Source organism: Canis lupus, chromosome 11, assembly GCF_011100685.1.
Source record: "Canis lupus familiaris isolate Mischka breed German Shepherd chromosome 11, alternate assembly UU_Cfam_GSD_1.0, whole genome shotgun sequence".
In the NCBI taxonomy this organism is placed as follows: Eukaryota; Metazoa; Chordata; class Mammalia; order Carnivora; family Canidae; genus Canis; species Canis lupus.
Window position 1 is genome coordinate 54,218,350 of NC_049232.1, and position 16,411 is coordinate 54,234,760.

General features: G+C 41.1%; 2 protein-coding genes across 4 annotated transcripts in view; both read right to left on the reverse strand.

Moving 5' to 3' along the window:
• FBXO10 (F-box protein 10) overlaps positions 1-11,636 on the reverse strand; it is a 63,072-nt gene extending 51,436 nt beyond the window's left edge. The window contains exon 1 of one of the 3 annotated variants that reach the window (XM_038552867.1): positions 11,507-11,636. The gene's annotated coding sequence lies outside the window, so the exon portion shown is untranslated. Of the gene's footprint in view, positions 1-179; positions 272-11,506 lie in introns of those variants that run through there. The other 2 variants (XM_038552866.1, XM_038552865.1) reach the window with 2 other exon arrangements.
• Positions 11,171-16,367, reverse strand: TOMM5 (translocase of outer mitochondrial membrane 5). Its single transcript, XM_038552875.1, has 2 exons — positions 16,166-16,367; positions 11,171-11,801 (listed from the first exon to the last, which is right to left on the reverse strand). The coding sequence occupies exons 1-2, from the start codon at positions 16,284-16,286 to the stop codon at positions 11,767-11,769; spliced, it is 156 nt and encodes a 51-aa protein (XP_038408803.1). The 5' UTR covers positions 16,287-16,367; the 3' UTR covers positions 11,171-11,766.
• Between the last annotated feature and the right edge of the window lie 44 nt (positions 16,368-16,411).

Below are 16,411 nucleotides of genomic sequence, written 5' to 3' on the forward strand. Positions count from 1 at the left end.
GGAGGGCACCCCCTCCCGGTCCCGCCGGGGCCAGGTGTTCAGCCTCCGCCAGGGCCGCGGCGCCTCGGCGGCAAGCGCCTCAGGTCCCCGGGAGGCCGCCCCTGCTCGGGGCCCCGGGCATCCTGGGACGCGAGCGGCACAACTTCGCCCTCGGCCTCTGCGAGCCGGCAGCCTCTTACCTCTCCGGGGGCTCTCCGGGGGCGCTCGCCCGCAGCAGTCCGGGCCGAGGGAGCCGGAGCCGGAGCCGCGCCGCAGCCGAGCCACGAGGACTGCGGCGCGCGGCCAGGGGCGGGAGGACGCGCCGCGAGCCCCGCCCGGGGGCGGACACCTGCGGGGCTCCTGCGGGCGGGCGCCGTCACGTGACGCGCGGGGCGGGGGATGCCGGGAGCCCGGCGGGCGGGCGGCGGGGGTCAAGCTCCCAGACCCCCGCCGAGGAGCAGGGCCACGACTCCCTGCAGGGAGTGGTCGGGGAGGGGAGCCAGAGGGACGCTTCGGATGCTGCCGAGTGGAGCTTGTGGAAGGACGATTACGGCTCCTGCTGCATGGCCCCAGAAGGGCAGAAATAGAATCAGTGGGCGGAAATTGCAGGGAGGTGTGCTGGGGTCAATACAAGGAAGAGTCTTCCAATCACCAGTTATCTGTCAGGGTGATACGCTGCTCCAGGAGGTGGTGAGCGACTTGTGGGTGTGTACGCAGGAGCACGTTCAACGAACTGACCACTGGCTAGGGGCCAGACAATATATATATTAAATTACTGTATGTATAGTGTTGAACACAATGCCAGGCACACAGCAAATGTTGCATTGGTGTTAGTCGTTGCTGCCGGTGTTAGGGATACAGAGATGAACAAAACTTACATGGTTCCCGTCCTCCTAAAGTTAATTCTTGAGTGGATAAGGTAGACATTAATCACATATCATTTAAATAAACGTATTTAAAATTATGGTAAGTTCACTGAAGGAACCCCGATTTTAAATTATGGGGCAAGGTGAAGGTGGTTGGGGAAGATTACTCAGAGGAAGGTAAGGGGTTAGCCAGATGGAGGAGAGGCAGGGAAAGCCTGAGTGAAGGCTTTTGGGTGGGATGGGGGAGGCAAGGCAGGGCAAAGGAAAGAAGGTTGCTCTTTAGGTAAATGGAAGATGTCCAGATTGTTAAGAGAGAACAGTGTAAGTGAAGTTAGGTAGGTAGGTGCCAGATCATGTAGCACTTACTAGGCCATGATAAGGATTTTACATTTTTATGTAAAAGGAAGCCATTGATGTGGTGGAGGGTATGAATGGTTTCCTACCTTTATAAGAAAAACAAAAAACTATGCCAGCTACTATGTGGAGAATAGACAAAAGTAAGACTGGAAGCAGGAAAATTGGTTAAGACTTGGACTGGGGTAATGGTAATGAAGACAGAGCGAAATAGATTTGAGATACTTTTTTTGAGGTAGAGTCAAACCGGTTTGATGTGGGTCATTACAGGGATTCCTCATTTAGCTTAGTTCACTGACTGGGCGCATGGAGGTGCTATTCATTGAACTGGTTAACTACTGTACGAGGAAGATATTTACAAGTGGGAGATCAAAAAATCAATTTAGGACTTGTTAAATTTAAGATGCCAGGTCACCCAAATGAAGTGATCAGAACGACAGCTGGATCTAGACCCCTGGATTTTAATTACTTTTAACACAGGGCTTGAACTGACAACCCTGAGATCAAGACCTGAGCTGATATCAAGAGTCAAATGCTTGATGAACTGAGCCACCCAGGTGCCCCGTAGACCCTTAGATTTTATAGAAGAGAATGTCAGCTACAGAAATTTAACTTGAGAATGCTGTGAAAAATTAGTTTTTGAAATGGATTGAGGTTTGTAATAGCTGACTGTTGTGGTCCCATTGACCTCTGTTCTGGTTCTATAGAATGTATTCTATAAAAATGTATTCCATCTGTTATCACCACATGATGAATTTGGCATTACAGATTCTGGATGAGGTCCAAGTTACCATGCAGCTGCTTTCCTTTATAAATTGAAACAAAACAAAGCAAAAAACACCCTAAGCCTAAAGCCAACAATTTCTTTTGAGCAAAGACACAAAGCTGTATACACAGTAGCCAGATATAGTAGAAAGACTGCTCTGACTTAGGTCAGATCAGAATAGGGGTGGTTCACACTACAATGAGCTTGATGATTTATCTTATTGATGACTGGCAAAACTATGACATGTTTAATCCTTTGAAAAGTGTCCTATTGTATGAAACTGGCAGTCTAGATATATGTCAATAAGCAATCAAAAGCCTGACTTTCTGGATTTGTGCCAGCCAACATTGTTTTGGTGTTTCTATAGAACAGCTAAGCCCTTCAAGAGTGCAACAGCAGCTCTCCACAAGAGCATGCTGTCTGCCTTTTTGTGCAAGCCTCACTCGCTCCATGGAAAATGTGATTTTATGGAGCTCTCCCTTCTTTCTGCTTGTATCTTTCATGCATGCCTCTATTCTACCACTTGCTGTCTACTGACTTCTCCATTAGGTGAGAACTTGCTCATCTTTGCAGCCTAGCATAGTTGGTATTTACTATAAAATGGATATGTAAACATATGCCATCTCCTTGGCCATGTAATCTTTATTTACCTTGCTTTATAGAAAATTAAGGCTGTGATTTGTCCAGGGTCAACATAGTAGATGTTATTCTTTTTGGCTGTCCAGTTGTCTGAACTCCCTTCCTATATTTGGGAATTCCCCATCTTTGAGCTTGTTGGGAATCAGAGCAGGGAATTCCCCATCTTTGAGCTTGTTGGGAATCAGAGCAGATCTTTCACTTTAAAAGCTGAGATCCAGATATTTTCTCTGCTTCTCCACATGACCCTGACAGTACAAATTATCCCCTGGACTCTGAATTGGGAGCCAGAGACAGCAAAGTGGAGACCTGGCATAATTCTCTTTGGTGACCGTGGCAAACACAGCAAGGTGAAGTTCTTGTGAAGCAACACTTCTTGTGAAGTTCAGTGAGCAACACTGGCTGTCAGGATAGTGCAGCCATAGGGTTCTGGGCCTGTGGCTTTGGTTAATGGTGGCATCTAATCCTTGGCAGAGACGGGATCTTCACTGCACAAGGTTGTGTGGAAGGACCAAGTAACAAAGGGTGATGTTCTAATTGCCTAGTCTGAGCCCTATTCTCCAGGCCTCCTGGTGATGCTAAATGATCTTTAATGGTTTCAGTGAATTACTTTTCTCTTTAAATCTACCCAAACTAGAATTGGGAGTTTCAAGCAAAAAAAAATCTGACTCATAGTCACATAATTAAGAGTAGAACTGAAACTATAACCAAAGACTTTTAACTACTAATCTAGTGTTCCTTCCTAACATAAATCTTTACTCTCCAACAACACATTTTTTTACATTACACATTGATATCTCTGAATCACCCTTTGTTCACCAAACCTATCCTTTTAATGCCAGCTGATTATTCCAAACGACTGTATGGTGAAGCAGCTGCCAGTGCAAGTTTGAGATGCAGCAGTATCATTGTCAGTACAGCTGCTTATGTAATACTAACTTTTTTGTCCTTTATAGACATAAGTGAAAAATTAATATACAAATGTGGCTGAGAAAAAGATGAAAATTATCAGATGTGCTTAAAGTACATCTTAAGCCTTAGTAGAATGTTTACTGCCTTAAAGATAGGTGTTTTGTGAAGGATATAGTTTGAGAACGTTTCACAAAACATTTCATCGGGTAGTGTTTAAGAGTGATTTTGTAATTTTTTTACATCTCGTAACAAGTCTATTCAACTTTTATATATATGATTTCTATGTGTTTGTGAACTTGTACAGAAGTAGACAAGTGGCACCACATACACATCTGTAATACTGAGTTCACACAAGTAGCCAATAAGTCACAACCATTCAGTCTCCTATGTGAAGTCCATAATGAAAGGTAGGGAAAAGACCAGGTGCTTTATTTGTAATTTCCTACTGTAGCCTTTGAGAAAGTAAGTTTCTGGTGGTTATTCCTGTGTAATTTTCAACTGCAGTATATACATTAGCCAGCAGATGTCAGGATGCAATCTCTTTCTTAAGACTAAAGAATGAGAATAAAATAAACAGGAGTTTCTGAAAGGACTGAAGGTTTTCTTGCTCTTCTGTGCTCAAAACACACTGGTTCACACTGGCCTTTCTTCCTTAAACACACATGCTTTAACACTCTTTCAAAAGTCTCCCCATTCTTTAATCTGGTCAATTACTATTCATCTATAATCTTAATTGGTGTATCACTTCCTCAGGGAGCTTTCCCTACTTCCTCCCCAACCCAACAGGTCAGGGCTTCCCTATTTCAAGTTCTCACAACTACCTGCGCCATCACCCCCACAAAATTTTATAGAGTATTAGGTAATGTCTGCCTTTCCTGCTAGCTTGTAAGCCTCTTAAAGACAGGTACCATGACTGAATTCAATTCAGTCTCAGCTACCAGTGCCTGCTCCTCTGTAGCCACTGAATAAATATCTGTGAATGTGCATACCTCCACCAAACAGAATCGGAATTATTTTTCTGAAGCCTATACAACAGGTGTTGTCCAGAAAGTCAGTTTTTCCACCTTCAATATAGCACTCATTTATTCAGCCCCTTCTTTGTAAAGATACTATGTGGGGCAGAAAAACGTGTGAGACAGCACTTGTATTCAAATAGTCTTTCAGTAACAGAGAAAAAGACAATGATAGTAACCTTTTTCCCATAATAGCAATCCCTGTTTTAGAGTATCCATATTCAGATTCTTACTCGTTTCCAGCAAAGAGCCTATATCCAACCTGGCCCACATTGGTTACAGCAGCTGTTAGGGAGTTCAAGAAGGAATCTTTCTTAGCTTCCATACCTTCATCCTAATCTGTCTGCTGGGACAATTCTATGACAATACACTTTTAGTTAGTTTTTTTTTTTTTTAAGATTTTATCTAAAAAAGAAAAAAAATTTATCTATTCATTCATGAGAGACAGAGAGAGGGGCAGAGAGGGAAGTGGGCTCCTCGCAGGGAGCCCAATGGACTCGATCCCAGATTCCGGGATCACGCCCTGAGCTGAAGGCAGATGCCCAACCGCTGAGCCACCCAGGTGTCCCACTTTTAGTTCTTAAGAACAGCACTCAAACTCCCACTGTTAGGTCTTCTCAAGGTTAAATACCCTTATTTCTTTGAATCTTCATAGCAGGCTTTCCAGTCACCTCTAGTACTCTAACTACCAAACTACTCTGACAAGTTGGCTACTCTTGAAGTCTGTCAGGAGATCTTAATATTGTCATTTTACAAACGCAATCTAAAATTGCTTTCATTTTTAGTTGTGACTCTTATTCCTAAATCAGCCCAGAATTTCATTAATTGGAAGGGGCCTTAAGGTTAACTCATTTAGTGGTTACCCAAAGCAGATCTTGGACGAATTAAAACACCTGGATGCTTTTCAAAAAGATGCCTGGGCTCCATCCAGAGCAATTTTAATTTAGAATTTTTTGTTTAAAAGCTTCCCATGTGATTTGGTATGTAGCTTGTTTTGGAAAGCACCTCTGTGCACAATGCCTGACACTGCCTTATATACCATACTCATTACCAGTGTTCTTTTCCGTTATACTTGAAGCTCTCCTGTGGCAAGGAGCCAAGAGGTACCTGTGTATGAAAATCCTTCCAAACGTTAAGTATGCATTCTTTGATACCCAGGTATCTGACAACCAGCAGCCATTTACTCTTATTAAAGTTGTATGTGAACAGAACATCAGTTCCTCATAAACATGAAGACACATTTATCTTAGAGTACTTTTCTACCAATAAACAGATATTAAAAATATGCTATTTTACCATCTTTTTAGACATGAATCAGGAAGAAGGAACTAAGTGATGTTTTGAGTCTGTTATCTAGCACAAGTTCAGTAGAGTGCTTGCTAACAAAAGTGAAGGTTAAGGGGATCCCTGGATGGCTCAGTGGTTTGGCGCCTGCCTTTGGCCCAGGGCGTGACCCTGGAGACCAGGGATCGAGTCCCACATTGGGCTCCCTGCGTGGAGCTTGCTTCACCCTCTGCCTGTGTCTCTGCCTCTCGGTCTCTGTTTCTCATGAATAAATAAATAAAATCTTTAAAAAAAAAAAAAGTGAAGGTTAAAGAGGAAAAAAATGTTAAACTAAATGCCTTTTCCCTCAACACTTTAATAGCAATCAGTTTCACTAAGCTAGTAACAATATTTTATTAAGAATAATTTTTTAGACTTAGTAGGCTTAAGATCTTATTTGTACTTTTACTTTCATGTTCAATAAAGATTCTTTGTCATTTGCTTCAGACCAATGAAAAGAATAATTATGAAATTGAGTATTTATAAAATTTTTGCTGATGTAAATATATATTAAGCCTATTAAATTTTACTCAGAAGTACACTGAAGTTATATAAAAGCTGCATTGTACTAATACTATGATGAGCAATTCATTTGATCATTTCCTATATTTCCTTGTTTTCTTATCTACCACATTCCTAAAAACTTTTTCTTTGCAATATTTTTATTATTTTAAATTATCTATGTATTGCTTTCTATCCCATCGGCTCAAATAATCAGGCAATGCAATTTGAATTTTGGGAAGAAAAGCATCTTATAAACTCCCATTGCTGTATCACATCCAGCAGTAGTCTCCATGATGTTTCCGCACTGTCCCATAAAAATTAGTCTTCAGTCTCCTGGTATCATGAACATATTTGCACTTAGCGATTTTCTTTCCTCCTAAATGAACATATAAATTGGGGAAGAGTAAGTTGTGGTAGTAGGGCCGGATGTGGTCTTTGTCAGAACCCTCCCCTCCAATACATACTTAGCTGTAAAACCAACAAACTCAAATATACCATCTCCTGTGCTAACAACCTGAAAGGCCACACAACATTGGTGACATTTCTTTCTTTTAGAACACAAAATGAATGGATTCTATTTCAGAGAAGAGGAACTTTTATCTACATGGAAAGTGAAGGAAAGATATTTCAGGCATAAAGAGGTCTTCAGGGCTGCTGCTCCACTGTTCCCACTCTTGCAGTTGACCTCAGCAGCACTGACCCCTCTATTTTCTTCTGCCCATCAGCTCCTTCCTTTTCTTCCTGATTCAGCTTAGATGGCTTGTGCATTATTTCAATCACTCCCTCACCCTGTCATTTCACCTCAGCCATGTGGCAAGCCCCAGCTCTGGATGAACCCAACTCTCTACGTTCTCTGAGCCTGCCTTTGGACAGCAAAGCAGTGCTAGAGAAAAAGGCCACATCGAGGCACTGCAAATTCATAATCCCCCATCTTAACTGGGGTACCAATCTCATCTGACAAGCTTAGCTTTCTCTAGTTAACTTATTCTCACACTTCTCATAACTAATTTAAAAACATCTTCATTCTAATTCTATTTAATGAATACTCCATACCTATAAGGTGCCAGGATGCCTTCTAGGTACTAAGATACTACAGTGAACATAACAGACAAAATCCCTACCCTCATAAAGCATATACTAAATGAAGGGAGATAGATAACAAAAGAAATTGCGTAAGTATACAACTTGCTGGATTTTCACAAGTTGAAACATCCCATAACTTATAAAACAGTGGGAAAGGTCTCACTGAAAAAAATGCCATTAAGCAGAGACCTGAAGGAGTGAGACATTTAAAAATCTAAGGGAAGAACATTCCAGACAGAGGAAACAGCCAATGCAAAGGACCTGAGGCACCATGTCTAGTTTGTTTGAGGAAGCTAGGAGGCCTGTGTAGCTGGAATGCTGTGAAGAAGGCAAGGGTCATAAAAGAGGAGATCAGAGATGTAATGGGGAGCAGACTGTACAGGACCTTGTAGGCAATTGGAGGCACTGTGGCTTTTACTGAGCAAGATAGGGAGGTTTTGGAGAATTTTAAGCAGGAGATTCAATAAATAGAAGAGATCTGAGGACTAAAGGCTGGGGTACTGCAAGTTTCATGTTAGAAATAAGGAGGAACCCACAAAAGAACCTGAAGAAAAGTGGGTAAGTGGAATAGAAAGGGTGGAAAGAATTAGGAGATTAGTGTTATGGAAGGTCTGCAAGGTGGTTACAATAATCAAATAGTGTGTCCAGTGCAGCAGTGTGAGACAGGTCAGTGTTAACCTTGACAAGATCAGTTTCAGAGGATCACTGGGGATATAAGCCTAACTGGAGTGGGCTCAACAGACCACCAGAGAAAGGAAATGAAAATAAACCACTTCGGGATCCCTGGATGGCTCAGATGGCTCAGCGGTTGAGCATCTGCCTTCGGCTCAGGGCATGATCCTGGAGTCCCGGGATCGAGTCCCACGTCAGGCTCCCTGTATGGAAGCCTGCTTCTCCCTCTGCCTATCTCAATGCCGTCTCTCTGTGTGTGTCTCATGAATAAATAAATAAATAAAATCTTAAAAGGAAAAAAAAAAAACCAATTCACTGAGGCATTGAACTATGAAAGAGAACAGAGAAATGGCAAGCTAGATGTGGAGGGGTGAGGATTCAAGAGGACTATGGTGGATGTTGTGGTGAATGACCCAGATCTCAACCTTAGGACCAAGGCACTCATTCCCCCAGCAGCTAAGAGTTTTGGCTGCTGACAGCTCAAAGCTGCACTGGTTTACATATTGTCTATGGCTGCTTTCACACTGCAAGAAGAGTTGACAGGGCACAGAGCTCACAAAGTCTAAAGTATTTATCATTTGACCCTTACCAGAAGGTTAAAATGTCTAGCTGATTTCCTTTCTTTACCATCTACTATATCTATCTGGTGCCTGCCTGATCTTAGAGGTAAACAGATATGCTTAGCTCAAGCAAAGGAGGGGGAAGAAAGTTCACACTCCTACACTTGTTCTTCCTTCCAAATCTAGGCCCATGTTTGCCCACCTGTAACCTATGGAACACAGTGTTATTGAAATGGTAACTTACTTATGGAAGAACTTCAAAAAGCAATGATAAGGAGTTTAATAATGAAACTCAGTGGTAGTAGGAAGAACACTAACCTGATTGAGGAGCAAAATTCTAAGATTGTATCCCTCTATAAAATCTGTGGAATAATATTTTCTCCCAATTATCCACATTTCTTTTTATGCTCCATTTTAAGTTTACAAAACTCCAATCTGCTATGGTTCTTTCCTATTTCACATTTCACCTTCAAACCAAATGTATGCACATGGCCAATTGTTTTCTGATGTACCATGTTCAAACTGTTTATTAAGTATTAGACACCCCACAACCCTGTGGAGTTTATGACCTGAATTTTTAAAAAGTCAGTGATAAAAAAAAACACACCATCACATTTCCCTTACCCTAGCCTGAACATCTGCTGGAAACCAGGGTAACAATCACACATCCCAAGAAAAGCACTTAAGGACAGGATACAATAAGCAAGCATTAAAAGCCCCTCAACCTTGGGACAGCTGTTATTAGCCACCAAATCTTCCAGAGTCTCAAACTCCTCATCTGCAAAATTAACAATGTTATTAGATAATGAATTTAAGTAATGTTGAAGTTTGCATATAATTAGAATTAAGCATGCTATCTCACAACATCTGAAAATATGAATGAAACCTACTAATGCAGTGATTGCTAGCACAAATCACTTCTAATCACCTTATACCAAACACTAACCATTAACAATAAATAGCATTTGGCAAATGTTAGGCACTGTGCTAATGGCTCCACTTGCATTCTCTTACTTTATCCTTACATACGCTGAAGTAGATAGATATTCCCACTATGCTAATTTTATAGGTGAAGAAAATGAGATATAGAGGTTCAGTTGCTAAAAGTCATTCATCTCCCAAGTGTTGGAATCAGGAAACAAAATCAAGTCTGCTTGTCTTTAGGGCCAGTGACTGTGACCATGGTGCTATTTACCGCACCTCCTTAGGTCAGGAATGGATCTAAATTACCAACATGAAACACAGCATCACAGGGTAAAAACATATGCTATTTGGGTAAAGATGGTAGATCGAGCATAAATCTACTTCCACTCCCTCCTGAAATTCCATTAAATGACAGTAAAGATTTTCATTTTAAGGCATAAACCTAAAATAATTGAAAAAGAAGAGAGGAGACAATAGTAAAATGTTAGAAGTTGGAAACAGACAAGTAGCAAATAACATGGTAGCCCCAAGAAAACTAAAACAAACAACCCAATTTACATCCCAGAATCCCTAAAAGGTTCAGGAACCAAGATCTTCATCTACCTTTGGAAGTAGGAGTGAAGGAGTAGACACTAAAATAAGGATTGGTTGAAGATCTAAGTATTTGGAATGCTCTCTGCAATTCTACATAACATTAAGCAGCTTCTTGCTCAGCTCCCTTTCATAAGTAGTTTATTTTCTGAAAAGGGTAAAATAGAGGGTTCTCTGGATTATGGGATGCCAGGCAGGGATGGGCAGAAGTACTATACTCAATGCAGACTCAAATGCATACTAGACAGGAGATAAAGAAAACAAGATACAGAAACAAGAGATCCAACATGGGAGAAGAGGAAAGGAATTCTCAGGATTGCAGTGAAGGGAGTTCCCAGAATACAGCCCTTTACCAGGCACAGGAGACTACAGTCCAGACTGGGACAGGTCAGAAAGCCCTAGGAAAGACTTACTTGACAAGATCAAACAGAGTATCTAGTGAAACTGAACACTGGGATCAATTTAGATACTTGACAAAAAGTCTAGTTGATTTACTGGTAAGTTCATAGAAAATGAAGCCTAGGAAAACAAAAAGACGTATAGGAAAAGAAAACAAACAGCATTTAGAGTTCTTATGAAATTAATTCAAACAAAAGCACACTAGGTACATTGGAAGGAAGAAGAAATGAGGAGAGGTTAAGAGTGATGGAGTTAAGGAGAGGAAAGAGACCTAATTCTTCCATACATGGAGAAGGCAAGGTCTAAAGAGAAAATTCAAAAAATAACAATATAATCATGCTGTTTAGAGACATGAAGGTAAATACCAAAGCAATTAGCTAAAAAAGAGGTAACTGTAGTTGCCTCTGGGAAGAAGGTTAAGGACTGTCCCCTTCCTCCAATAAACTTAGAGAACTATCTGATGTAAAATACAGCATTTTTTCCTTTGGTGGTACTATAGATTCCCAGCATCAAGCAGTAATGTTGCCTTTCATACATAAAGATTGCTCAACAATAAAATAATGTCACTTTATCAGCATCAGCAAATCCTTCAGTCCAAAACAAGAGGAACTCAGTTTAATGTAGTTTGTAATAATTACAACATCAAAGAGGTCTGCAGCAAAAAGTAGGTTAAGAGAAATAAAATCCCAATTTTTTTCTTAGTTGATACTTTAATTAAAAATATAGACCAATGGTCCTGTGCTCAAGTGTTGTTGTGGCTGTGTGCTGGCTTTTGTAAAATATAACTAATCATAAGGAACAATTCAGCATATGTACTCCAGAAAGAAGTAAAAATGTAAACAGAAATTAGCAAGACAGTGCTATTGTAGACAGAATTCCCTTATAATTAATACTTGTTAGAAAATAGAGTTTGACATTACTTACAATTATATCAACATTCACAGAAGCTGAACATCACAGGCATATGGGTGTACTATCACCACAAGATGTCTTTACTTCCCAAGTATTTTTAAACTTTAGCTATGAAGGTCAGTTACCAGAGCCACACTTGTTCTTAACAAGTAGAATTTTTATGTCCATTCATCAAAGAGTCTCTTACATCTTTCTGGGCCTATTCATTTGCAGATCGAGTAGAAATTGTAACTGGGTTCCTCATATCTCGCATTCACATGTGATGCCCATCTTCATATGCTGTCCAATTTCTTTAGGATAAAAGGTGCTGAAAGAAAAATAAACCCAGAATTTCAGATCTATTAGCCCAAAAGTTACATTACAGAATTTATAAGACTGGAGGGGAAATCTTAGAGATTTAGTTTACTACATTTTTAAAAACAACTCCAAATAATGGCCAAACCTGAGACTGCAAACCTAGTAAAAGAGACTCACTATCTTTCCAATGTCATGAAGCTCTGACTATATTCTAAGGTCCACTTTTACGCTATATAAAATCTTTTCTCCAGGTAGTTCTCTTACGACCATAAAGAACAAATTCAATCCTCCTTTAAAGGACACTCTTTTTACTTTGGGTGATTTAACCGTTAAAGGAATAAAACACTAGAAAAAACAAATTGCCATTTTTCACCTTTATAAACCTATCTGAAGGGTGCTGGGTAGCTCTGTTGGTAAAGGTCTGACTCTTGATTTCAGCTCAGGTCATGATCTCAGGGTCTGAGACTGAGCCCGGCACCAGGGGTCCCTGCTCAGCACAGAGTCTGCTTGGGATTCTCTCTCTCCATCTCCCTCTGTTCCCCTCTCCCAAATAAATAAAGCCATATAACACTTATGTAATCCAAATCATTTATGATACAATCTTACTTCAGTTCTTATAGGGTTTGGTATGAAGGTGCAAAGAGAAAGGGCTAGAAAACAAAAATGTTGTTAGAGGGATCTAAATCTAAAGAAGTGTTATGACTGTCCTATATTAAAAGTGCTCTGGCCGAAATAAAAAGCACACAAAAAGATGTTTAACATCACCAATCACTAGGACAATGCAAATTAAAACTACAATGAGATACCACTTAACACCCATTAGGATGGCTACTATCAAACTGTTGGCAAGGATGTGGAAAAATGGGAACCCTTGTGCACTGTTTGTGGGAATGTAAAATAGTACAGCTGCTATGGATCACAGTATGGTGGGTCCTCAAAAAATTAAAAAGAGATATCTGTATATCCATGTTATAGCAGAATTACTCACAGTAGCTAAAATGTAGAAGCAATCTGAATCCAAGACGGATGAATGGATAGCAAACTGTGGTATATGATAAAATATGATTCAGCCTTAAAAAGGAAGGAGATTCGGACATATGCTATCACATGGATGAACCTTAGGACTCTGCAAAGTCAAATAAGCCAGTTACAAAAAGACAAATATTGTATGATTCCACTTATATGAGAGCCTTAAGAGATGTCAAAATCACAGAGAGAGTTTTGGTTTTACAAGATAAAGAGTTCTGGAGATGGTGGTGATGGTTGTATAACATTATGAATGTTTTTGATACCACTAAACTGTACACTTAAAAATAAATTTTATATATATTTTACCACAATTTAAAAAATTAGAAACTAGAAGGGGCCATGACCAAAAAAGTGGCCTGAAGGATCTTCTTTCTCAATACCCATACTAAAGTAATAAAACATATTTTTAACATTAAACTGAAGATACTGAGATCTGTTGAAAGTTGGCAAAGTCAGCAGTATGCCCAGATATTTCTAATTTTTGTCAGATTAAAAAAGTAACATTCATTAAATGAATAAACAAAATGTGGCACATCCACACAATGGAATATTACCTGGCCATAAAAATGAAGGAAATACTAATATGTGCTGTAATATGGATGAACCTTGAAAACATTATGCAAAATAAAATAAGCTAGACACAAAAGGTCACATATTCTACAATTCTCTTTCTGTGAAATGTCCAGAAAAGGCAAATCCATAAAGAAAAAACAGGTTAGTGGTTGCCAAGGGAAAGGGAAGGGAGAAAATGGGGGAATGACAGCTAATGGGCATGGTATCCCCTTTAGAGGTAAAGAAAATGTTCTAAAATGGATTGTGGTGATGGTTGCACAACCCTGACTATGCTAAGAACCACTAAATTATACCCTTTGTTTTTAAATTCTTTCTTTCTTTCTTTCTTTCTTTCTTTCTTTCTTTCTTTCTTTCTTTCTTTCTTTCTTTCTCTTTCTTTCTTTCTTTTAAAAGGATTTTATTTATTCATGAGAGACAGAGAAAGAGAGAGAGAGAGAGAGAGAGAGAGAGAGAGAGGCAGAGACACAGAGGGAGAAGCAGGGTCCATGCAGGGAGCCTGATGTGGGACTCAATCCCGGGACTCCAGGATCATGCCCTGGGCCAAAGGCAGGCGCTAAACTGCTGAGCCACGCAGGGATCCAAAAATTTTCTCTTTTTAAATAAAATATAAAAAAACCCTAAAACTAAAAATAAATAAATAAAATATAATCAACACACAGTACCCTGTTAGTTTCAGGTGTATGTCACAGTGATTCAATTTCTTATATATTATGAAATGATCCCCACAATAAGTCTAGTTATCACATAAAGTTACTACAGTATTGTCTATGTTATCTCTATACCGTACACCAGTGACTTGTTTTTTTGTAACTTTAAGTCTATAGCTTTTAAGCTCCTTCCCCTATTTTGTCTATCTCCCACTCTACTCCCTACTGGCAATCACCAGTCTGTTGTCTGTGTTTATCAGTCTGTTTCTGAAGATTCCACATATAAGTGGAATCATATGATATTTATCTTTCTCTGACTTATTTTACACAGCATGATAGCCTATAGGTCCATCCATGTTGTTGCAAATGGGAAGATTTTTATATCTAAGTAATATTCCTCTGTATATACACACCACATCTTCTTTGTCCGTTTATGGATAGACCCTTAGGTTGAACTGCACACTTTAAATGGGTCAACTGTATACCCATTATATCTTCTTTTAAAAAGCGGTAAGTTGGCTCAGCAGTTTAGCGCTGCCTTCAGTCCAGGGTTTGATCCTGGAAACCCAGGATCAAGTCCCACGTCATGCTCCCTGCATGGAGCCTGCTTCTCCCTCTGCCTGTGTCTCTGCCTCTCTCTCTCTCTGTGTGTCTCTCATGAATAAATAAATAAAATATTTTATTTTTTTAAATTTTATTTACTTATGATAGTCACACACACACAGAGAGAGAGAGAGAGAGAGAGAGGCAGAGACATAGGCAGAGGGAGAAGCAGGCTCCATGCAACGGGAGCCCGACGTGGGATTCGATCCCGGGTCTCCAGGATCGCGCCCTGGGCCAAAGGCAGGCGCTAAACCGCTGCGCCACCCAGGGATCCCCAATATTTTAAAAAATAAAATAAAAAGTGGTAATGTGAAACAGTATTCTCTATTTTTTTTTCTAAGAAAACTAATTCATATCAGATACAAAGGTCACTGAAAAGAAGCAAATGTTTTACTGGCAGCTAAGTCAACAAAAAAGGTAAGAAGAGAAAAATAAGTTGGGAGTTGCAAAAAAAAAAAAAAAAAGCTGAAGATTTGGGTTTCTGTTCAGCAGGGCTCCCTCTCCTGGGGAAACAAGGTAATACCATAGTCAGTGATGGGGTACCAAGCTTCAGTGAGCTCTGGCCTAGGCCCAACAGGAGCCTTCTACAGGATGACCTCGGTATGGCCTTTATTTATTTGAATCACTTCTGCCTCTCCACCAGACATATTCGCAAAACACAACAAGGTGCAATGAAAAGAAAGGTGAAGTGAGAATTGGGGGGTGGGGTGCAAATCACTTCTGAGATTCCTATCAGCAAAGCTAGAGACGTGACCTACAGAGGTGCACCCAGCTCTAATATCTAGTGTGCCTTTAGCGCTGACATTTTGTGTTAAGACCCTCTGAAAGGTGAGTTCTCATTTGCAAGCGGGATATACAGCACCTTAAGCCTCGTCTCCCCTCAAAGCACTACTGTCAAGACCAGACAACGCAAAAATATGCTTCGGCCAAACGTAAATTCAAATAAACCTTCAGGTATTATTATTATTAACCATATAGACTCATACCCTTTCCTTCTCATTTCTTCCAAAAAAAAAAAAAGAAAGAAAGAAAAAAAGCAATTATTTACCTCACCCTCTGTACAAATAAGCAATATTTTTTTTTGTATCTCAGAGGTCAGCACTGAAGGAAGGAAACGTGGTATTAAGAACTGTGGATTCTAGAGCAAGATCGTTCACTGGATCTCTGAGTGACCTTGAGCCAGCCATTTCTCCATTCGAGCTCCCCGTTTCTGTCGGCAAAACGGGAGCTGCTGCGAGGCGGAGGTAGTAACCCTCGAGGCTCTTTCCATTCAAACGCTCTTAAGGCAGGGCGAGGCGGGACTACCCTCGCAGCCCGAGCCGCCGCAGGCACTTCTGTACCCGGACCCCGACCCGCAGACCCCCAGCTGCGCCTGCGCCCGCTCTCCTCGACACACATGTCCTACCCCCCCCGCGACCGCTCAGCTCGCGGGCCGCCACAGAACCCCAGGACCAGAGTCGGGCGGGCCAAGTCCGCGAGCTCCCCGCGGGTCTCGCGGCCGCAGCCCGGGAAGGACACTCACTGACTCGCAGCAGGGCCACGTAGATAAGAAAGTTCCGTATGGACGAGATCACATCCTCGCGCATCTTCCGTTTCATCTCCTCCGGGTCCAGCTTCGGCGCAAGGCCCTCGATGCGGAACATCACGGCTCTGCTTCTCAGCCTTGCGGCGGCCACGCTCTGCTCTCCTCAGAGGCTGCCGGGCGCCCGGAACTCGGCCCCACCCCATTTCCTGTTCCCGCCCCTCGTGTTCGCGCGCGGCGACGGGG